Genomic DNA, 22,945 nt, shown 5'->3' with positions numbered 1-22,945 from the left:
GGCAGGCGGGAATCGAACTCATGCGGAAGCGGCTTTAGATTCTCAGTGCTGTGCTTTAACCCGCTGCGCCACCAGGGAGGGCCACGTGTGCCAGTTTTTATATGGACATGTTTACAGTCTTCTTGAGTATATAGGGCCGCAACTGTTGAGTCGTGATAACAACTTCCCCTTTGAGGGAACTGCCGGAGAGTCTTACAAAGTGGCTGCACTATTTACATGGGATGTTTTTCCATTTAAAAAGCAGCTTGTATTTTAAAAAGAAAATATCTCTATTGTACATTTAAATTCTTTTCCTTATTGGATTTTAATTGTAAAAGTAATAGGCTCCTTATAATAAGGTTAAATATTAGAGAAATGAATTAAGAAAATGTTTGCCTCCTTTTTTCCACCAAAATTTATTCATTCAATTAATAGATTCATTTAACAAATATTCTTTGCGTGTTTTCTATGTTCCGGGTACTGTCCTAGACAGTAGGAATTGGCCTGTGAACAAGACAAAATCTTTGACTTAATGGAACTCACATTCCTGAGAAATGGGTCGCTTAGTGTCCAAATAAATAAATAAAATAAGTGGATGTGTAGTATGTTGAGTAGGATAAGTACCGTTGAGAAAACTAAATCAGGAAGTGAAGGTAACTTTAATCTTATGGAGTGTGATGAGGAAAGGTCATGCTGAAGGAAGGCGGTGGTGGTGGTCAAGTGGGCAGACCGTGTAGACATGTAGTGGAGTCGAGGTCTGTACAGGATAACTGGAATGGAGCAAATGAGGAGTGTGCAGGAGTTGAGGTCATGTAGATGATGGAGTAGGTAGGGCACTGACCCCCTAGGAATTACAGGCTTTTGGAAGGAACTTGGCTTTCACTTTGAGTAAGATGGACACGTTGGAAGGTTTTGAGCGAAGGGTGAAATGATCTTGCTGGTGTTTTAGAGGATCATTCTGATCGCTGTATAAAAAAGATATCTTGGTGTAGTTAGGAAAAAACAAAAACAAAAACAGACCCAGTGAGAAGGCACCTGCAGTAAATCATTCCAGTCAGAGGTGATAACTTGTACCAGGCTGGTTATCATGGAGATGATGAGAAGTAACGGAATTCTGGATATACATGGATGGTGAAGCTAACAGAAATAGCTGATAGATGAAATGCAGGGTTGAAAATAAGTTGGATACACTAAGGTCACTGGGTTAGTCTTCTGCATCTGCTATGACAAAATACCATAAGCTGGTGGCTTAAACAACACTTATTTCTCACAGCTTGGGATGCTGGGAAGTCCAACATCAAGGCACTAGCAGATTCGGTATCTGGTGAGGACCCACTTCCTGTTTCATAGACAGCACAAGGAGTGAGGAAGCTCTCTGGGACCTCTTTTATAAAGTCGCTTACCCCATTTACGAATGTACCTATCCTTGTGACCTAGTCACTTACACATACCATGGTGTTGGGGGTTAGGTTTTAACATGTGAGTATGGTGGGACACATTGTGTCTGTAGAAATCATCGTGTTTGATATGTGTGCTTCTACTCTGTGTCATTATTCTATTTTTATATGATTTTTTTCTTCATTTCTTTTAATCCTAGTCTTCTAGGCGAGTCTTGGGCCTTCAAGATATCTTAAGCCATCTTTTCCCCTACACTTTGTGTCTCAATAACTGGTGGTTTTATGGTCTGGGCAGTCCCTGGTATTTCTGAGGATAGTGCTTCTGAAAGCCCAGCACATGCACCATGTGCTAGTATTTTCCTTTTCCCAGAACCGTTTCCCTGACATTTCCTCAGTAAGAGCCCCTCACTCTCAAGTTTCCCAGCTGACTTTCATACAAATGCTGAAGGGGCCTCTATACTGACTCTCCGTAACCTTGGACATTTAAATAGGCAGTTCCCTTCCTGATCCCAAGTCTCTGTCAACAACATGTCTAGCTTCATTTATTCCTCACTCCCCATGGACATATTTGACAAGTAGCCTCCTGCTCTCTCTCAGTGCAAATATCATATCTAAATTTTGCATTTACTTTAGATTAGTCCTATCCTAGCCAGACGTGATCCACAAGAATTTAGAACTGGGTATTTTCCATCACAGGCTATATCTGACCGTGCCATTTTTTTTCTCTCTGATTTTTTTTTTTTGAATAAAGTTTGATACAATACTTGTTGTCCCACAGAACCAGAGAAGCCTAGACAGAATTACAGCTGCATATTGTGCCTACCTCCTATGCTGAGAGCAGAAGTCCTAGAGGATGCCAAAGCCTGTGATTCCCAGTGACTTGCTCGCAATCGCCTTAACCCCCAACCATTCATCAAGGTCTTGTTTCTCTTTTACAGTCTAGAGAGTGTTTTCAGAAGATCTTAGACATCAGCCCCCAGCTGCAGACGCAGGTGAAAGGTGAGCCTGTCGCTGCTGCGCTCCATGTGGCTTCTGCCCCCCTTTGCGCCGTCTGGAGTGCTGTCCACGCTCTCTGCACTCGGCCCAAAGCAGCAGCAGCAGCGGCCTTTCCATCAGTCAGCTCCCCCTTGCTGGCACTGCCCTGCACGTCTCCCTGTGCCCATCAAATACTCGTCTGCCTGCTTTCTCTTCACCCTCCTGTAGAGCTGCTAGACCTGAATAATGTCCTTGAATCCCCATGATGGTGGAAGACCCTGGGTGTAGACTGGGAACTGTAAAATTTTCCATGCCTATGAAGAGTTTGGATTTTTTTAATGCTGTATACTTCTCAGCCTCCCATTCTCAAGAAAAGTTGCTCCTTGTGTGCTAATGTTGATGGTTAGCATTTTGCTTTGCTTTTCCTTGTTGTGCTAGATTACCTGAATCAAGTAGATCTTCGGGAGAAAGCAGAGCTTCAGGAGAAGGAAGCACATGAAGTACTGGAATCAGGAAAGAACACAGCTGTGACGACCAAGAATCTCCTGGAGAATCTTGCCAAGCCTGATCAGAACCCCTTATTCTATGCAGGGGGGATTGAAATCCTGACTGAATTGATGGAGGATTGTAAGCCAGAGTTGTGTGTGAGCTCATGACTGTTGCTGGTATGAAGGGACAGAGCTTAGCGGTCTGCCCTTAGAAGGCAAGGGGGGTCCCTTTCTCCCTTCCGCAAATACTGACTGAAGATCTACTGTAGTGGAGGTGCTGAAGTGGGTAGGTAGAAGTGCACACTGTCTCCGACTCTGTCTTCTCACAACATTCGGACACTGAACACACATGCCTTAGACAGCACATCCGACGGCATGGCTAGGCCGTATGTCCTTACACCTCACAGTGCACGTGCACAAGGCGTGCACTCACACACCGATGTCGCCACACTGCCCGCCCTCACACACCTCACACTTGCATCACCTGTGTGCCCATCACAGTCCCACCACTCATATGCTCCCTACATCCTGCACAGCCCTCCACACCCTCTGCACCCCACATCCTCTCAAAACATCCCATTCCACCGTAAGAAGAAAAGACAGAATTTCGTAGGATAAACTGGAAGGTTCACCTCCGCTACACTGAATGGCTGCTCAGGACATTGAATGGTTTCTGAGCAGACAGCAGCTCTCCTGCTAACCAGACCTGTTTCTGCACTTCTTGTAAACACGGATGCCAGACCTCAAACCATGTTTGCTCCTCAGTGGCAGGATGTGTGTACAATTAGACAGTCTCTGGCTCCCTTTAGTGCACAGTGAAGGAGGCTCAATACCACTTCAGTAGCTTCTTGGAGAGTATGGAAACTTCTGAATAAATATTTAAGAACAAACGGACATGCCAGTTAGTTAAGCATCTCTTGGGGACTGAGATTACTTGACAGTGGGTGTCAGATAACCGGCGGGCTGCCAGACTCGGGGCTCCTCCTCTGAGCAGCGGCCGCACATGCCACTGCGTGACTGGGAGCAACTGTTTTTCCCCCTCACTGTGCAAGGTAGCGTTCCCCTCCAAAATGCTAACTTGGTGACCTTGTCATTCCACATTGGGTTTCTTATTATCAACTGGTTGTGTTACAGTTGGAGGTTAGCCAAGCAAAGCAGTTCAGGAGTCTGATGTGATTTTCTGTGGATTTTTTCCAGGCACAGAACGGACTTTATTCAGAACACACAGTGGATTTAGTATCATCAGTGAGAATGAGGTCATAAGAAGGTAGGGATGTTTGTGAGACAGCCCAACAGCAGCGCGGAAGGACAGCCCTTTCTTGGGAAGTCAGATGCGTGGCACAGGCAGGCTGGTGGTGCCACCCTCAGGTGCACTGGTGCCCTTGGGAGCTGTCCCATGCTCCCCTTGAACACTGAGCCTCAGGGAGTTTGAGTTGTTAATGCAGTTAAGTGGTGAGAGCAAAGGTCAACCAGCCTTCCAGGCGCCTCCAAGCATGTCAGAGTCAGAGGAGAAGACCATTCTCTGGTTTCACACCAGTTTTTGCAAGATTGTTATTTTTTCCCACTTTTGGAATTCACTGGTCGCATTGGAAAAGGAGATCAACCAGGTCGAGCTGGCCCCCTTTATAATTTCAGCTGACGGAAGACCCAGATGATGGGAGGAGTTTGCCAAATTTGGTTTTATTTTCTATTCCGTTGCTCTGGTGCAGTTCCCGAGTCTCAGGAATCACTAGCACGTGCTTCCCAGTGTGAGGAGGCCCCTGCACCTCGTGGGCTGTGGCCACCAGGTTCATGTTCCACAGCCCTGTTTCCCTCCCTGCAGTCGCAGTTCCTCCACTTGCGCCCTTGCTCTGGAACGCTCACTCAGCACTCAGTCTGTCCGCCCTGTCGCCTGTGGCTCTGGAGCATAGAATTATGTCCTTACCCTGAGGGATGATGAGGAAAAATAAAGACAAGTGAAAAGCCCCAGACTGATTTCTGTTGTAACACTGCTGTCCGTGGTCCGTTCTAGGTGCTTTTCCACAGGAGCAAGAGACGCAGTGGAGGAGACGGTGTGTGTGTCTGTCCTCAGGCTCTGGCAGGCGGTGTGCAAAGAGAACGGTAAGCGCCGCCCTTGCCGTAACAGCCTAGTGCATGTTACTGCATCGTTCCCTGCCCTGGGCATGAACGTCTAGGCACCCCCAGCCTCCCCTCCAGACAAGTGTGTGGGTCAGAATAAGACCTGCAGCCTGCCCAGCGGCGAGGTCAGTGCCAGCACAAAGGTGGGCCCGTTGCCCAGGCACTCGTCCCGCTCTAGCGGACTCAGAGCTTCTGCTCGAGTGTTGCAGTAGAGGTTCTCCTTTCTGGCCGGGAGAAGAGTATTTTTCTGGTTTGCTGAGTGCAGCACCCATTTCAGCACCAAGGGTAACAGTCCCTGCTGACTTCTCGTGACACCGGATGGTGTGTGATATTGGCACAGTAATATACAGGGGGTTTACTTACCTTGTTAATTTGTCTTTTTGTATAAACATCTTCTGAAGGCTTACTTTTTTTAAAAAGAAAAAATTATTTATTGGGCCCTCCCTGGTGGCGCAGCGGGTTAAAGCACAGCACTGAGAAGCTAAAGCCACTTCCGCATGAGTTCGATTCCCACCTGCCCTGGAGGTGACCACATGGCGCAGCAGACCTCTCCTGACCCGCCAGCTGCTTCCCTCAGCAGTGTACTTCGTCGATCTGCCTGTTCTGCTCCCCACTCTGTCTCTGGTGAAGCCTCTCGGCACCCCTGAGCCTCTGGCCTGTACCCCAGTTCTTTATGCACAAATAAATAAATCTTAAAAAAAAATTATTTATTTATACATATAGGGACATATAGGCCAGAGGTGGGGGTGAGAGGATTCACCAGAGAGTGGGGATCAGTACAGGCAGATGTACTCAAACACACTGCTAAGGGTGAGACAGGAGAGGTCTGCCACGCCATGTGAGGCATGGAACTCATGCTGCAGTGGCTGCGCTCGCTTCATAGTGTTGCACCACCAGGGAGGGCCCGTGGGGTGTAAGTTTGTACAGTCTTTCTTACTACTTCTGTGATATCGCTGTAAGTAAAAATGTTAAGTATATTCCTATTTTAAAAAGTTTGTTTTCATAGGAAAAGTTCTGAGCGTGGACACAAAACACAGAAACTATGAATAATTGATAGCCCTGTCTTCTTTGTCCAAGGCTCCTGGGGTGGGGGCGGGCAGCCAGAGTGTACAGCTGCAGTTTGAGAACTGAAATGCTGCGTGTGAGATAGCGCCATTTCCCCTTAATGTAGTAGAATGGAGGAATCGTCTTAAGTGCCGGAAGGCCTCATACACGAAGGAAACTAGGCTCAGACTGATGTCAAGATGCCCTGCGCTCTGCGGGGTTCTGTGCTGGCTGCTGGGATGATTTTTAAGCCCCCTTGCGGGGGGGGGGGGGGGGCAGAGAGGCGGGACTTGGTGAGCTTGTGTAACTGACTGTGGCTCTGGACAGAGCCCTCTCTGCGGCCCTGACTTCAGTCCGCATTCAGCTCTGGTTTCTGAGACCCTGCTCTGGTGGGCTGGGATCATTTGTTCCTGGATGTTAACCAGTCTGTGATGTAATGAAATTTTTCTGTCTCCAACTCAATAGCTACAAAGTTTTGAAAAAGGGTAGGTGTCGGAGACCAGCTCCAACTTTTGAGGTGTCTGGAGGCAACACAGGCAGGACCCTAAGATGGGAAGGCGTCGGCTTGCGGAGATTCCAAGAGGGGGAGAGGAGTGGGAGTGAGGAAGACACGGGAGTTGGGTGCAAATCTTCCTGCTCTGCCTTCAGCAGAGGTTTATTTTATACATTTCCAGCAGGCAGGGGGATGGCATTAGCATACGAAAGGGGTTAAGATCACAATCACCTTTTTTCTAAGAATGGTCTGGAGTCGCAGGAAGAGGAAATTTCTTGCTAATCAAGTTTGGAAAAGTTCTTTGAAGAAACTCGCTAAAAGGTTTTAAGTAAGTTTCCTACTTTGAAGAAACTTGCTAAAAGGTTTTAAGTAAGTTTCCTTGAGGTTCAGACAGTAGAAAGTGTAATTTGCTCTAAATAGGAGACATGGGTGAATTTCCTTATCTAAAGACTAGGTAGTAGAATCCTGAAAGACTAGCCAGAAAGACTTCTGTGGATTGCTTTGAAGTGTAGCAGGTAAAAAACTTGACTAGCTCTAAAACAGGCAACCTGGAGGAATTTCCATATCTAAAGCCAGACAGTAGGAAGTTTGAGTAATTCCGTAGAAGCTGAATAGGAGGCTAGGTGAGATAGTAGAATAAGATTTGGGTTTTCCTTGTCTGGCAGTGAGAGACTTTGCAGAAACAGCCCTTTTGCTTTTATTGATCAGCCAATTGTTAAGTCACTTTTGACTTCAGAGGAATTTCTCATCCTGGTGCAGTGCTTGCTTGTCAGAGCAGGCAGGCCTTATGCATCTGAGGCAATCCAATTGTAGGCTGAAAGTTGCTCAGAATATTTTGATATTACGATTATACAAAAAAGGGAGGTCATAACATAAGTTAGCGTGGAAAGTCTGATCTTTCAGAGCTTTTCATGAGCTACCCGGAATCTGTCAGACGATAGCCGTCGCATAGCTTGTGTCAGGTAGGGATGTTCAAAAGTAAGGACATGGAAATATGCCACTCCCACACTGTCGAGTGGGGAGAGAAGCCAGTCGCATGAGAGATAGCTCATGTTTGACACTGATCGCGTGAGCCTCATAGTGACTTGCCTGGAGGAGGGATAGGAGAGGGAGAAGGGCACTCTGTGTCAGTGTGATCTGCTTCTGTGTTGGTTGAATTGTTAGTGAGCTGTGCTTCCAGAAGAACTAGACAAACCCCAGACAAACTGCTGTTCATGCCTTCTTCTCGTTCTCCAGCCTGTGTTTCTGCCAGAATCACTTACCTGTTTAGGAGGTGAACTGGCTGAAGGGGCAGCCCAGTCCCAGTACCCTGGAAGCAGTACATAGCCTACGGGGGGGTGAGGGGCTATTTTATTAACTAATGTTTTCATGGAATAGTCTTATTTTTCTAGAAAGAACTCCAGTGCTTGCTCTGGCCATCCTATGAAAAGCTATAATTTAGATATTCCATAGTTGGGCTGATTTCTTTCCCATTCCTCACATTTCCGGATATCACACACCAAAAGACCTTTAACCATAATAATGATCATGGCTAATGTATAGGCGTCAGTCTCTGTTCTAGGCGTGATCACGAGTTAATTCATTTCACCCTGGTAACTGCTCTGTCAGTTTGGCCACTTTCCTCTCTTCACGGAGGAGGAGACTGAGGCTCACAGACTCTTGTAGCTCAGTTAAGGTTCACCAGGCCGGTCAGATCTGCATTCTGCTTCTAGTGTGTGTGCCCCTCACGTGTGCGGTGAGAGTCGTGTTGCCACTCAGGCTCGTGGGAAACTGTCTGCTCTCAGCTCGCTTGTCTTTTACAGAGGAAAACCAGCGTCTGCTTGTGATGCACCCTGCCACGGGCAGCCTGCTGCCCGCCCTCTTGGCCTGTGGCGTCCTGGCCATCCGGCAGCAGAGCCTGGCCCTGCTGCTGCAGCTCGCGCAGACAGAGGACGGACGGGGCCTCATCATCAGCCACCTGGACCTCACCCAGTAAGCCCGTGCTGGCCACCTACCCTGGCCATTCACTTAGCACCCACCAAGTCAGACTCCCCGCTCCCATCCCAGATGCCAGATGGCACCGTCAGACTTCACAGGGCGTGGCTAAGAAAGAACGCTTGAATGGCACATTCCGTCATAGGGAGTCCCGAGACCAAGCCCTCGGTTCAGACTCTGAACTAAACAGTTCCTGTGTGCATGCATGGTGGACTTGGAATGGCTTCTTCCTGGCCACTTGGGGATCCCGTCCTAAAACAGGCCATGTGCCCTTCCGCATCAGTCCTGGCTCTCCCTTGCTTCTATCCTTACTGATCTTTCATTCCGGTTTCAGGCAGTACTCTTGCTTGCATGTTCTTATGGCACTTCTGGAGCATGGGAGAGCGTGAATAACTAAGGCACCTATCAGATACCTCAGATAGGCCTGTACAGGCTTAAGGTAATAGGTACAGGGCGCGTGCCTGTTCCACTTCGATGCTACTAATCTCCAAGCCACAGCACTTCTGCCCAAGCTTTCAGTTTAAAGATTATTTGAACATGTGAAATCGCCACTTTCTACATCAAATATTGGCAGTTTGTATGATTCAGCCTAATGGAAATCATGGCAGTGATTATAGCTTGCTTCATAAGTGCTTCATACATAAGCTAAAAACAGAAGTTCACTTCTGATTCTTTCGACCATGATCACATTTTACTTCTTGTTCGCCTACAAGGTAGGCAAGGTAAAGTTGCTTCCCCATTTCACCGTCAGAGCCAGAGAAATAGAGCAGAAAACTCAGGGGCTCTGCGCCGGGAGTCCCAGCTGTGGCCCCAGTCTCGGGGCCGGCTCCTGTTCACTCTGTCAGGAAATCACGGAACCGCATGTGAAGTTCTGTCAGACCTCCCCGGAGCCAAGCTGAGACTTCCGGCACCTGTGCCGTGTGGGTGAGGGGATCCGCCGTGTGCCAAGGACAGGGTGATGATTAACCTCCACTGTGGTTACCCCTCGTGCTCGGCCCAGTCACAAGCCCAGGCGCTCATAGGACAGGTCTTGGCGAGCCCCCGAGTTCAGCTCACATAGGCGCATTGGCGGTTCGCAGCTTTCGACCCTCGGAAGCACACTTCACATTTCAGATGACTGCGGTTGTTCTCTCCATTCCTCTGACATGCATTTTTTGAGTTGGTTTTGGTTTTTGGAGTGTTGCTAACTATAATTTTCATAAGCTTCCCCGCCCCCCCCCCCCAGCTCTTTGAATTGCTTCCGTTTCAGTTTGAATTTTCCCTGCGTGTTGGAGAGCGGTGTTCACGATCATCTTACGCAGCCCCACTGCTCTCTTCAGTCAGCCAAGCTGTCTCTGCTTAGTACCCTCAGGCCTGCTCTTTTGGTTTATTTCTGTGACCCAAGTACAGAGATGGAGTGTATTCTCTGAAGTGAAATGAGATGGTCTGAAGCAGGACAGGCTGCATGCAGGTGCCTGACCCACAGAGAGGCACGCATAGCTCCTCTCAGAATTCTGCCCAGATGAAAAGTTTCCAGGGACCAGTATGTGTTGACTGGGCCCAGGCAAGGGCAAGTGTCACTTTGTGGAAGGTGCTGGCTCTTTAGATTCCAGAAGGCCTGAGCCCCGATCCTCTGCTTTTCGCTTTCTGCTATGTGTTGCAGGAAAGTCACTCAGCCTCAGTGAGCCTGTGTGTTCTCTGATTCGCAGGCGTAGAAACCTAAAAGAGGTGATGTCTGCGTGCCTGTTAAATTCTCCCCACTGTGCTTACAAAATGCTTGATCAAGAGAAACTGGTCTTGTTTTTCTCTTATAATGAAAAAGGCTAAAGATGGCGACACCAGTGCAGTGTCTTAAAGATTCAGTATCAATCTCTCTGCCCTCTCGGCTTTCCCTCCTGGCCACTGAAAGCTGTTGCAGCTCATCGCCCTTGAGGACAGGTCAGTACTCATTGGCTTCATCCCTCTCATTGAAGCTCTCCATTTCTCTTTAGTTGGGTTCTGTCACCCTTGGTGGGGAAGGTGGTCCCAGCGTTTGTCAGAAGTGGGCAGGGTAGAAGGAGAGGAGCTGGTGTCTGGGGTTAGCCTGCAAGTGACATCGCCACGGTGAAGAAAACTCCCCTCACGTCTGACACATGGCGTGGCCCCACTAAGGGCGTCTGCAGTCATTCCCCTTCTCCCTCCTCTGGGTCTGTTGCCCAGGGTCCGGAACTGAGGCAAAAGCACACTTTTGCTTACACTGGACTGTTTTCTGACGTGCGGTCTGACTCCAGGGCTGCTGCTCATCAGCAGGGCGGAAGATCGGCCACCAAAAAAGGAGAGGGGGAGTAGGTGGGGACGCCCTGTCCTCTTCAGGTGCTGCGCCCCCTAGGCTGTGCGTTTGTCGCAGGGAGAGGGAGTCGCTACTCACCTCCCAGGGCGGCAACCAAGGTGACCGCAGTCTGCTGGCTCCTCTGGGCCCTTCAGATTCATCAGCGTTAGTCCTCAAGACCGAAGAAAGCATTTAAACTGGTGAGGGAAGTGTCTGAATTAACTGTGAAAGAAATGACCTCTGACAGCAAGAGCTCTGGAATCCACTCTTAGAAGGCTGGGACTTGTGGGGAGAGCAGCACCTGCCGGCATCCTTGGAAGCAGTGGGGCCCCACCCAGCAACGCCCCCTCTGGGCTGTCCCAGAAGCCCTGCAGGGAGATCGGGATGGTGCTCTCACTGCTCTGAGGTCTTTCTCCAGCTAGTGAAAGGAGCAGCTCTTTCCTCCCAAGACTGCCTCCTTCTGGGGAACAGACCCATCAATATAAGATGCTCTCCTCACGCTGAATACAAACTGCTAAGCCCGTCCCATCCAGGACAGTTCTGCCTCCTTTCCCTGGGGCTTCGGTGCAGTCTGTGGACGGTCTCCAAAGACTCACCGACTCCCACTGTCTGTGTTGGAGCAATCTGCGCTGGCTGACCGCTTCCAGCTGGCTCCTAGTTCCTCAGCATTGCTCCGGTGATTTACCTTCCAGCCACTCCTCAACAAGCTGCTGAATAAAACCAGCACCACAGCTAGAGGTGACTGGAGTCCTGCCCGACCCAGGGGGCTCTGTCTTTGTCTCCCGTTATCTCCTGATGGTATGGGGGCCTTTGGATCACTGTGGCCTCCATCGCACTCCACACCCGTGCTTGTCAAGACGTCGTGCTTCCCTGCCTTCCTTTGTGGGCCCCTTAGGCTGTCACCCTCTGAAGTCACAGCCCTAGAGCCCTACGCTTGTCTTTGTCACGTGCGGCTCCTTTCTCGTGTGTAGGTCTCTCCAGCACTGCCACTGGGCAGCTCCGTGTTGGCGTGCCACACACTTACTAAATCCAGGAGGGGTCCTTAGCTGGACCCCCTACCTGAATTTCCTGTTTTCAAAGATGGTATTTCCAGCCACTATCACCTAAGGCAGATCCTGAGAGTCCCCCCCTCCCTCCCATCCCCCCCCACACACGCATCTGTAATATGATTATTGTGCTTTCTGTCTCAGCATTTCCGGCTTCACTTCCTTCTGGCGCTTTTCCAACATGTCCAGTCATCTTTTAGGTCTCCGTGGGCCCCTCTTTCTTCTTGACTCTTCCGTCCCTGCCTCAGCTCCCTCCTTTCGTCCTTGTCTGTGCAATCCTACTTTTCCCTGTCGGGTTCCCTGCCTCCTCTACCGCCTGCACCCAGCCAGCCTCCAGGGTGCCGCCAAAGGGATTTGTCTAGCACACACATCTGTCCTGTCATTTCCTAGTTAAAACTCTTGAGCTACCTCTCCACTCCCTGTGAGACTCGGGAGGCTTTCTTCCCGAGAAGTGCATTCCTGGGGCGCAAGAATCTGCCTGCACACAGAAGGAGCAAGTGTCTTGTCCACCACCACACCGCAACAGGACGCAACAGGACGTAGCAGGCCCTCCCCAGCCCAGCTCTGTCCAGCGTCAGGCCCTCCCCAGCCCAGCTCTGTCCAGCGTCAGGCCCTCCCCAGCCCAGCTCTGTCCAGCGTCTCTACTCCCTGTCTCCCCATCAAGCCGTAGTGCTACCTGAGCATACTGTGACCATCCCTGCTTTTCCTCTGGATGGTCTTTGTGAGTCCTGTGCACTGTGTCTGAGGTGCCCTGCTCCTTGCCCCCAAGGCCCTGGTGCCTGCCTACTAGATCTTGGAGTTGGGACGCCGTCTTGTTTCATCAGTGCCTCCGGAACCCGCTGCATCGCCTAGCACTGACTCAGTGTTACTGACTGAACAAAGGGAGAGCCGGCAGCGTGCTTGCCAGTGATAGCTGAAGTAGCTTCCCTCCTTGGGGACTTCACCTCCATCCCGCACACCTCCACCGGTAGAGTCTGTGCCCACGCTTCTTGTGTGTATCTGTTTCTAAACATTCTCACACGTGTGGCCTCCCAGGAGACTGGAGCTCAGTACTCTCCTAGGCTGAGCACAGCTCTAGCACACTGAAGAGCTTTGTGTGGCTCTGCTGGTGGGCAAGTGACTCCCACTCCCTGGTCCAGGTGCCCCTGGCCCCTCAGGGCGGCCTGCAGTTGCATTCACTCATTTTGACAGCGGCACCACATTTTGCTCACACTGGGTCTACAATTGGCTAACAGCCCTAAATCTTTTTCACCAGAATTGGTTGTGAGCCAGGTCTCCCAATTCTGCTTCTTATTCAGAACTACCAGCTCTGTGGACTTTGAATTATGAATCCCATCTGATCTGTTCTGCAGCCTGTCAAAATCTTAGACCTTACTCCAACTCCAGCCTCACTGGGGGCCTCCCACTGTAGACACCATTAGGTCATGCCATTTGGATGTCATTTCTGTGCTCGAACTTGACTGAGCCACAGTCACGTGGCAGAGGCGCTAGAGAGCCCTTTCGAGTTATGCACACTGAATGAACTTTGGTTAAAACTTCCACCCTGGGAATTGGCGTTAAGTGGTGAGCTGTTCCTGTGGGAGAGTGTCTGTCTCCGCGGTGGGCAAGGCTCTTGGCTTCCTAGGAGGGCATGTGGCAAGACCAACTTTGTCAGCTTTTCTCCTTCCTGGTGGTGTCCTTGTGAGGTCTCCTGTTGGGGTGCTGTCAGTTGGAAGACAGCCCTTTCTGGATTTTTGCAGGTTGTTGGAAGCCCTGGTCTCCTTTCTTGATTTCTCAGATAAGAAGGCCAACTCAGCCATGGGACTGCTCACAGATTTGGCTCTGGAAGAAAGGTAATGTTTCCTATTCAATCTTTGTTGAATTGTCCGGTGTTTTAAAATGTGCGGTATGTGGGAGGCCGGGCCAGCTGAGCATCACAGGATTCATGGTGTGGAAGAGGAGATGCTGCTGGACGGTGTGGTGGGCCAGTCCAGTCTCTCCTGGGGGTGGAAGCTTTAATGTCTTTCCCACATGACCTGCTGGGCAGGAAAGCATCCCCGTCATCAATGGCTGGTGGGAGCTGGCCAGGAGAAGTGTGTTGACTGGACCTGCGTAAGGAAAGCGCACGTCACGTTTAGCCTCTTGGGAGCCAGTAGCGTTCTCGGTAGTCACCACCCACTCTGGGTGGAGCCGTGCTTAGCCACTGAGGAGGACAGTAAAGGTCTTAGATTGTCATAATTCTTAAGTTCTGCCTTTCAAAAAATAGTGGGTTGGTTGATTTGTTTTTAGTCTCCTCATGAACTCCTGGGTACGTTGCTTGGAAATGATGAGAGAAAGCTGAGTGTTCTTCGGCCCTCGCTCAGGCCAGGCTTTTTACGGCGGTGTCATAGAGCTGTGTCTGTGTCAGGTGCTCCTCCCACTGTGAGGCAAGTGGCGGCCTGGGGCGCAGCCTGTGCCCCGAGCCGGCCCGAGCGGTGTCCCTTTGGCAGGAGCTTGGGGATTCTGTTGTGTGGAACATCAAAACTCAAGCCCCGTTACAAACCCGGTGACGTTGGGTGCGGAGGCGGGGAGCACTCAGTGAGATCACGTGACCCCGTTCGTGACTGCTCCCGAGACACTGTTTGTTACAGTTTGTGTGATGTAGAGATAAACCACCTGGTGTTTTCTCCCTAGGTTCCACGTCTGGTTCCAGGCCAAGCTTCCAGATGTTCTCCCTGTGTTCACGGGCGTTCTGGTGGGCAAACCCTCATTCTTCTCCCCTGGGCAGACACTCTCAGGAGCTCCAATGGAGCTGTTCAGATGCGATTTACACCCCAGAACTCCTCTTGTCCCTTGGGCTGATTAATCATTTATTCACAGCTGGGTTTACACAATTTGCAGTTATTCAGCAGCCTCAGTGGGGACAGGTGGCGATGGCAGATGGACGGGGCTGGTGGCAGGGAGACATGCAGCATCCAGAGCTGCGGGAGAGAGATTCTTGGCCTCCTCAGCCCCTGCTGACTCTGAGTCCCATTATTAGTCCCGTGGGCGGCTCTTCCCTAAGCGGTGGGCAAGTGGCAGCTTGAGCTTTAAGAGAATATCACAGGGTTGGGGTTATCCTGGAGGAACATGCTATGTCTAGGCCCCGGTTGCAGCGATGGGAAGTTTCAGGGGCTCGAGAGGGCACATCCTCACTCCGCCACGTCACAGGAAGGTGTGGAAACAGAGCCCAGAGAGGGGTGGGAACTGCCTGGGCTCACCCACCTGATGTGTGCCGTTGCCAGTCTGAGCCCTAGGCCTCCCTAGTCCAGGATGGGGCTCTCCAGGTCTGCCCCTCCGGGCGCCTCCATCCTGTAGCCAGCATGGTGACCCCCCCCCCCGGGGCCCCCAGGCAACGTTACACTCTGGTTCCCAGACGTTTGGTTGGGTGAGGGATGTCACCAAGGTGACTTTTGCCGCATTTACCTGCTCTCTACTGATCTGCTTCCTCTTGATTCGCTTTTAGAAGCGGGACCCCAAGGTGACCAGGTCCTCAGCGCTCTGCCAGTGCCTTGCCGTCGTCGGAAACCTCAGTGCCAAGGCTGCCGCCAGACAGCAGATGGCCACCTCTGAAGAATTTGGAAATGCCTGCTTGGGGCTCATGGTACTTTAGCCTTTCTAGTCAGTCAGCTTGGGGGCATTGGCTTCTGAGTAATCTGGATTTTCAAAAGATTCTGTTTCTGAGGGTGCTGGACCTGCTAGCTGGCTGATCCCCTCCTATAACCATAGATTTAGTGAGTGGTGACTGGCCTTAAAGAGTCCTCCAGGTCAAGTCTCATCCCCCGGGAGAAGCTCAAGCACTTTCTGATGGTGTTGGCTTGACCACCCGCTTGAGGAGCTTTCTCTCCAGTTTAAACACAAGACCAGCCATGCTAGCCATGAGGCAGAGGCACCAGGGCCCCTTGCAAGTCTCCTGTACTGACAGTGCCACGTGGATCTGGCCTCTGGTCTGGTCTCTGGTAGGTTCACCACATGACAGTTCAGGAAGCGTGGGTAGTGTGCAGACTGTTACCAGCGGGAGGAGGTGACCCTGAAAAGCCACACGGAAGTAAGTGTATTGGTCCCCTTGTTTTGTTTCCCAAGGTGCGCTGTGAGGAGGATGTGGACCTGTTCAGAGAGGTCATATACGCGCTCCTGGGACTCATGATGAACTTGTGTCTTCAGTCCACCTTCGTCTCTGAGGTAGGGTGTTTGTCTCGCCTCACCAGGAACAGCACCAGCGACACAGGGCTCTTCTCACTGGCACGAAAGAATAGAAGCACATGAACTTGAACAGGCTGTGAGCCGGGGGACAGCTGACAAGCACTCTGTCACTTTGCTCCGCTGAGGGATAGACGAGTTACTCAGGCATTCATTCAGAAAACTGCTGGGCATGGTGCTAGACTCTGACTTGCAAAGGCAAAAGTTGTCCCTGCTCTCAAGGTGGTGTTCTATAGTGAGGGAAGGCCGATGCAAGAAAGAAGAGCGAGAGAGGAAGGTGGGGTGCAGGCAGTGTGAGCGCAGTGGCAGCATGAGAGGGAAGCCTCGGTGCCTTTGTCTGAGTTTGCAGGAGACGCTTCACTGAGAATTCCAAGACTCCCACCTCTGTTCCTCTCCCTGTTGTAGGCGTGGGCCGCAGAGGTGAGCAGGAGGTGTCTGTCTCTACTGAGCAGCCAGGATGGAGGAATCCTCACAGTAAGTGTCTCCAGGGACACGTCCTTTGTTCTTCTGTTTTGTTTTTGTTTCGTCGCGTTGAATCTCACCCTTTCAAAGTCACTAGGCCTTTGGATCTGCTGACTCCTACACGCAGGGCAGACACCCTCCAGACAGCGCTGCTCGGCCTCTGAATACCAGATGTGCCTACAGTTGTAGGAGGCTTGGTAACCCCTGCAGTGCCCACCCGTGGGCCCCGTTGAGTATGGGAACCAGAATGAAGAATCCCTTTTCTGTACTGTCTGAGCCCTCGCAGTTTATACAATGAAATCTGTCAGATCTGCCCTATTTCAAGCTGCCCTGTACAAATTGTACAGGCCAAGTGATTTGAGTTAGAATCTTTTTTTCCAGAGTTGGGAAAAAAAAACTCAGATCCATATTTTGAAGTCAGTTATCCTGGGGGTCGTTGATGCATACTGGCTTTAGCCCCATTAGAGCTTTATGCTGCGTTTGCATTCATAATCCTGGTGCTGACATTTGGATAAGAAATCTGAGGAAGGCCTATACTTAAATAGTCATCAGGCAAAGGATACTAATACGATTCAGGAGGCTGTGGGCTATCATTCTAGGCTGTGTCCTTCACTCACATTTGTGATCATCTCAACTTTTCCACCTGTTAGATCAGGACCCTAAAACCTAGGGAAACAGTGTGTGTCACATCCAGGGGAGGCCTGAGAAACCAGCCCTTAGAGACCACAGACAGGGCCTTGGTACCAGGGTTATAGCAAAGGTTTTAAGCAGGTATAACATATCCTTTTTGTGGCTAACATACCCAGAGCTTCCTTGCAATCAGTTCAGATGTCACAGGGCAAAGGGTTTGGGCCAGTTTCCAGGATGTGGGATGGGCCTTTGAGTGTCCTGAAATCCTGTAGTTGTATAGGAAATTCTAAAGAGCATGTCTCTTTTCACTGGGGATTGGAGGTTAATTATAGCTCTTACCAGATCCTCAGGAAAGATGATAACCCCCAAAGTAGTAAATATCACTGTTCTCGAACCTTGGGCTTCTGTGCATGGGCTCGACCTAACGCTAGCCCTATACTTCACAAGCTTACCCATCAAGGGCTCTCCCAGCCAGAGTTTCCAAGGCTCTGCCTGTATCATAGCTGGGGGCTAGTGAAGCAGCAGTTTCATGGGGGTGTCCATTCTTTGCCAGGGCCCTCTTACCACTCTCTGGCCTGAACAGAAATGTGTCATCCGAGCAGCATCTCAGCATCTTTGGGAAGCAGACCAGGAATTTGATAACACATAAGTTTATCCCTTCCCCTCTGAAGAGCTCATTAATACGAGACATTAACAAAGGCAAGGATGGAGGGGTTGGAAAATGAAACCAACAGTGACAAAGTGGACAGGCAAGAGGTCACTATTGGCAAGTAATTTTAACCAGTTTCTGGAAGCCAGGGAATAACTAAGGATGGTGACTGGTGAGGCAGGACGGTAGAACCCTTAGCCTAGGTGCAGATGGAGGGACACTTCTGGGAGAAGAGCAGATTTGCTCTGGAGAAGATGGAAACTTGAGAACACAGATGTGAGAGAGGGCAGAAGGGAGAGGTGGGGCCTGCCCAGGTTGCCAGGCATCCTCCCTCAGGCCTAGATCCATCGCTTTTTTCCTCTAAAGGTGTTGAAGGCCCAGACAAACAGCTTTTCTTTGTAGTATTTGGGAGTGCCCCTCTCCACCTGCCAGTTGACACAGCACATCCAAACACATGTTGATTGCTTTATTCTGAAATGTGACTGGGCAGCTAAGGGTCACCAGGCATTTCAGAAAAGCTATACACATAAATGGAAAAGCCAAGGTAAAGAGAAAATTTGACCCAGAAGAAATAAAGATGACATAGAAGACAGAAGAAAGAAAATAACTCATTTGTTTCAGAAAGATTAAAGATTGTATTATAGCCATAGCAGTAGCAATTCAGAATGTTTTTAAAAACAAGATCGGAACTGCAAAATAAAGTAACTGAAATCTCCTAGGAAGTAGGACAAAAGACAGAGACTCAGGAAAGATAAAGGAGAAGCTAAAAGACCCGGAGGACCAACCTAGGAAGTCAGAGTCTGTTGGGGCCAGGCTGCAGACAGCACCGCAGGGGGCCCAGGGCCGCCTTCTTCCCAGTGTTGAACTGGTTGGTCAGTGTGAGCTGATGTCAGCTGAGCCTCTGTCCACCGAGGCCCACAGTTGGCGTCCCCTACCAAGCACCTTTATTAAAAAGCGGTGTTTGCTCTCTTTTCCTTGACCATTAGGTAATTTTAAAATCAAGGTGTCTGTTTTGCTCCAGTGCTAGTGATTGTTTGCCCCATTGAACTAACCTTTGAAGGGTCAGCAGCATTTCTGAAAAGAACATATAATCGCTCTGTGCATTCTTCTTCGCTCAGAGAGCGGCTGGCGTGCTGAGCCGCACCCTTCCTTCCTCTCTGAAAATTACTGAGGAGGCCGTGAGAGCAGGAGTGGTGAAGAAAATGATTAAGTTCCTGAAGGTAATTTCTTATTACAAGTACTGGAATCTCCGGGAGTGCCATGTACTGTTGGGGGAGCAGGTTAAGAGCAGTTTTGTTCGGTTAACGTGCTACTGTTTCAGCCCTGCTAGATTTTAAACTTGCCTGGAAGTGTCTTCTGCCTGCACGACAGTCCACACGTTGTTGAGCAGATAAACCTAGACAACCCACTTCCCACTCAGGCCTCACTTGAAAGTGGGTGGCCTCGGTCCTTGAAGATGCTGCTCCAGGCGGCCTTCAGCAAGGTGTCCCAGGCCCTTCTTTGGGGTTTCCCACGCACAGTGGGAACATTGGCAGTAACTCCACACGGACAAAGGGTCTGGGAGCTTCCCCTGAGTGTAAGTGGGGCACCGGGGCACCAGCCCACTCCATTCGCCCGAGCCGGAGAGGCGCCTGGCTTGGGCTGCATCTGCATCCTGCTGTGACGTACGCCGAGCGAGGCAGTTGGCCATGACAGCACGGCGGCCCCAGGGACAGTTATGCATAGAGCCCCAGGCTGAGGGGCCAGGGAGCTGCTCCACGAGGAGCTGCTGGGGCGGGGCAGTGACTGCGTCTGAGTGAGCTGCCACGTGGGTGAGGACTCTGCTCCACCTGCTGGGGCCCGCCCCTCGCATGCCCACGCGGGCGCTGTGCCAACCAGGCGCACGGGCACGCGCGCATGCAGCTTAAAGACCCGTGTTGGGCGCTTTCTAAGTGTTCTGATTTGATAGGTAGCACCTCTTACGATGCTCTGGGCTCTTGTTCTCCGTGCAGGCCTGTCAGCCTCAGTGAGTCCCCTCATTCTCACAGAGGGGGCCCCTCGTCAGTTCTCTTTCCACTCCCGCCTCGAGCCTTGCACAGGTAATGACTCGGGTGTACGTGGCCTGCCGACATTTCTGGCAGGCCGTGCACTGTCCTGGACACTGAGTAACGCTCTCCAGGTAGCAGCAAAGCCTGACAGCGCACACTTGTTCTGTGAGAGGTTCAGGGAGCCCCCATCTGAACCACCACAATCAGCTGCTTACTGTGGTTTCTGGCCATAAACAGGATTGACTTTACCTAATTCACTCTGAAATCTAGGCAGGTGGCCAGACCGCGTCGCGTTATGCCATGAAGACACTGGCTGTCTGCACGAGCAGTTTTCACGAAGCACGGGAAGAAGTGATAAGACTGGATAAAAGTGAGTGATGGTTTCGTTAAGTGGAGCCCACCTCCCAGAGGATACGTCCATCTTGAAGCTTGCAGGGCACTCTGGGTGAGGAGATAAGGTAGAGTTAGCACGATGCTGTTAACCCATCCCGGAGCTACCCTGTGCCAGCAGAAGAAGATGGCAGCTCACTGTGGTTCTGAAGGCATCAGTTCGCCTTGAGCTGAACCCCTGTAGGCGCCTGCACCGGAGACCTGACCTTGGAACAGCTCAGGCAGGGCAGGGGAGGCGGGGCTTTCTCTCACCAAATGAAACTGTTTGTAAGGCATTCCTACACCATCCTAACCCTGATCCTCTTCCTTCACGAGGGAAAAACTACTGCGCCCTTCAGTGAACACGGGCAGTTAGAGTCCGCACCTCGCTTCAGTCTTGGGTAGCAGGGTTCCCAGCCAGGGCACCTGCGAGTGCTCTCTCGAACGCCTCATCTGGGGCACTCAGGGATGTGCCCTGAGCAGGACCCCTCAGCAGAAGTAGGAGCCCTCTGGGCCCTGTCACTCGCCCTCTGTCCAGGTTACAGCTGGGCCTCCCACAAAAGGTGGGCAGATGGAGCGCAGAGGTCAGAACAGCCCTTCGGAGAAGACCTGCCTGCACATGGCCTTCAGCCACGCCACCCTGTGCGGTGCCAGGCTCTGCTCCAGGCTACCTCAGACATAGCCAGCGGCTGAGCTTCTTGGATTTGGTGAATGAGTGACTGCACGCCCTTCCTCAGAGTTTCCGGGAAGGCCTGCCCTCCACTGGCCCCTGTCTGTGGCCTGTGAGGGGCTGGCAGGGGCCATGCCTCTCCTCCTCCTTTGTAGAGTTCAGCATCCTGATGAAGCTGCTCAGCTCGGAGGACGAGATCCTGGTGGGCAACGCCGCCCTGTGTCTGGGGAACTGCATGGAGGTGCCGCAGGCCTCGGCCGCCCTTCTGAAGACGGACATCGTGCAGCTCTTGTTGAAGCAGGCAGGCAACGACTCGCAGAAGACAGCCGTGCAGCTCAACGCGGGCATCGCCCTGGGGAAGCTGTGCACGGTGGAGCCCAGGTATGGGGTGGCGGGGCCAGCTGAGCCGCAGCTGAAACGCCGCTTCCGGGCGGGCCTGGGGCCTCTGTGCAGACGGGCTTGGGTCCCAGTAGCTGCTTTGCGGAGAGAAGCCCGCTTTGGGGAAACTAGCGTCTCTCTCCCTCTGACCTTAGACAGAGTCGGTGGATGTGACAGAGGTTTCTCTGAACATTTATTACCATAATCACATCTCCTTCCTGCTCCCTCTTTTCCTCTGTCCTTCCTTCCCTAAGGCTCTCTCACACTTTCCACTCCCTTTCTCTCCCTCCCATGATTCCTGAAACACTTAGACCTCCCTGCCATTGTTTGTCGGTGGCCTCGTAAGCATCTGAGGCAGTGCCCAGCGAGGGCACTGTCTTGCTGCAAAGAACTGAAGAGAGATGTGAGCTGTCTCAGCCACTCACCCAGCTGGGGCTGTAACTGCAGCCATCTCTTCTAGCTCAGGCTTCCCTTGCTCCGGTCCTGGCGTGCTGCGTGGACACCCTGCCTCCTGGGTCTGAGCGACCGAGCCCTGGCTCCTTTGTGGCAAGGCTAGCTCTGGCCTGTAGCTCCTCATTAGAGCTGCACACCTGCTCTTCTGTGGATGAGCACGGGCCTGCGCCCTTCCCAGTTCTGTCTGATTGTCCCAGCAGAAGGGTTGGACCCAGTATCTAGGGCAAGTTCAAAGTGGCAGCCAAGCCAGGCCCGTCACTCAGCCGGTCACATCTGCACGTACAGCAAGAGTGATTGCATGTTTCGGGGCCCCCCGGGGGCCTTCTCCTTGGGGTCTTTAGGCCCTCTGTCTACTGCCCTGCCTTTCCAGCTTCCCACCTTCCATGTGAGGTTTACTTTGCGTGTCAGGCGCTGGGCCTGCACATTTATGTCCCGGGGTTTGTTTTCTGATTATGGCAGGTTTGCTGATCAGCTGAGACAGCTTCATGGGTTAGAAATCCTCAGCTCGACCACGAAGTACATCAGTGATTCCTGAGAGGCGTGGGGTCTGTGTGTATTTTCACAACACACCACTGCATGCTGTGGGTTTTTCCTATATCAATAAAGACTTTTAAAACGTCGGCCTGATTTGCATTGATTTCCGAGGGCATCTGCCCTGTTGGTTTCCACTGGTGAGGGGAGAGGAGGGGGGTGGCAGCAGGCCAGCCGCTGGGGCCCTGCGCTGGCCTGCTCAGCATGCGCCCCCCTCTCTGGCCCCCCGAGTCAGGAGGCCAGCAGACAAAGACTGCACTCCCAGCCGCACCTGGGAACAAGAGCTCGAGAGGGGAACCAGACTCACGAAAACTAACACCATCCTGCCCTGTTAATGTTTTTTTTTTTTTTTCCCCCAGCAGCATTCTAGAACCATCAGGTTTTCCAAGGGGGCATCTTGGTGTCCGTTGTCCAGTGTTGGGTGCCAGGGCCAAGTTCAGCGGCACCAGCGGTGGAGGCAGCTTCCTGCACCGAGCTTGCTGCTAGGACTTTGGGGACCCGCGCCTGGCCGCTGTGTCACTTTAAGCAAGTCTCTCAGCCACTCTGTGCTTTGACTGCTGCTTCTGGGAAAGCTACAGCGATGCCTGTCCGGTCGGTCTTCTACGTTGCTGTGAAGATGAAGGTTTTGGCTTCGCTTTCAAAAGAGCTCTTTAGCTTTTTGGGGAATTAGCAAGTATTGCACAAATATAGTGATTACCAGGTTCCACCTTGAGGTTGAGGGCTTGACGGTGATGTCAGTTGGGTTAAATTGGAGGGGCTGGAAAAGAGCAAAGTACAT

General features: G+C 51.4%; 1 protein-coding gene across 2 annotated transcripts in view; it reads left to right on the top strand.

Moving 5' to 3' along the window:
* TTC12 (tetratricopeptide repeat domain 12) overlaps positions 1–22,328 on the top strand; it is a 41,435-nt gene extending 19,107 nt beyond the window's left edge. For both annotated transcript variants that reach the window (XM_012729957.1, XM_012729956.1), the window contains 14 exons: positions 2,315–2,375; positions 2,790–2,978; positions 4,037–4,106; positions 4,851–4,939; positions 8,297–8,465; positions 13,541–13,633; positions 14,454–14,514; positions 15,265–15,402; positions 15,882–15,980; positions 16,404–16,472; positions 18,858–18,959; positions 20,037–20,136; positions 20,961–21,186; positions 22,096–22,328. In XM_012729957.1, coding sequence (XP_012585411.1) covers positions 2,315–2,375; positions 2,790–2,978; positions 4,037–4,106; positions 4,851–4,939; positions 8,297–8,465; positions 13,541–13,633; positions 14,454–14,514; positions 15,265–15,402; positions 15,882–15,980; positions 16,404–16,472; positions 18,858–18,959; positions 20,037–20,136; positions 20,961–21,186; positions 22,096–22,171 — 1,542 coding nt within the window. In that variant the 3' untranslated portion in view covers positions 22,172–22,328. The remainder of the gene's footprint in view (positions 1–2,314; positions 2,376–2,789; positions 2,979–4,036; positions 4,107–4,850; positions 4,940–8,296; positions 8,466–13,540; positions 13,634–14,453; positions 14,515–15,264; positions 15,403–15,881; positions 15,981–16,403; positions 16,473–18,857; positions 18,960–20,036; positions 20,137–20,960; positions 21,187–22,095) is intronic.
* The last annotated feature ends 617 nt before the right edge of the window (positions 22,329–22,945 follow it).

This window comes from Condylura cristata, unplaced genomic scaffold, assembly GCF_000260355.1.
Source record: "Condylura cristata isolate star-nosed mole 26May11 unplaced genomic scaffold, ConCri1.0 scaffold00025, whole genome shotgun sequence".
NCBI classification, from domain to species: Eukaryota; Metazoa; Chordata; class Mammalia; order Eulipotyphla; family Talpidae; genus Condylura; species Condylura cristata.
The sequence above is the reverse complement of the archived record's forward strand: the minus strand, read 5'-3'. Positions and strand labels throughout refer to the sequence as shown.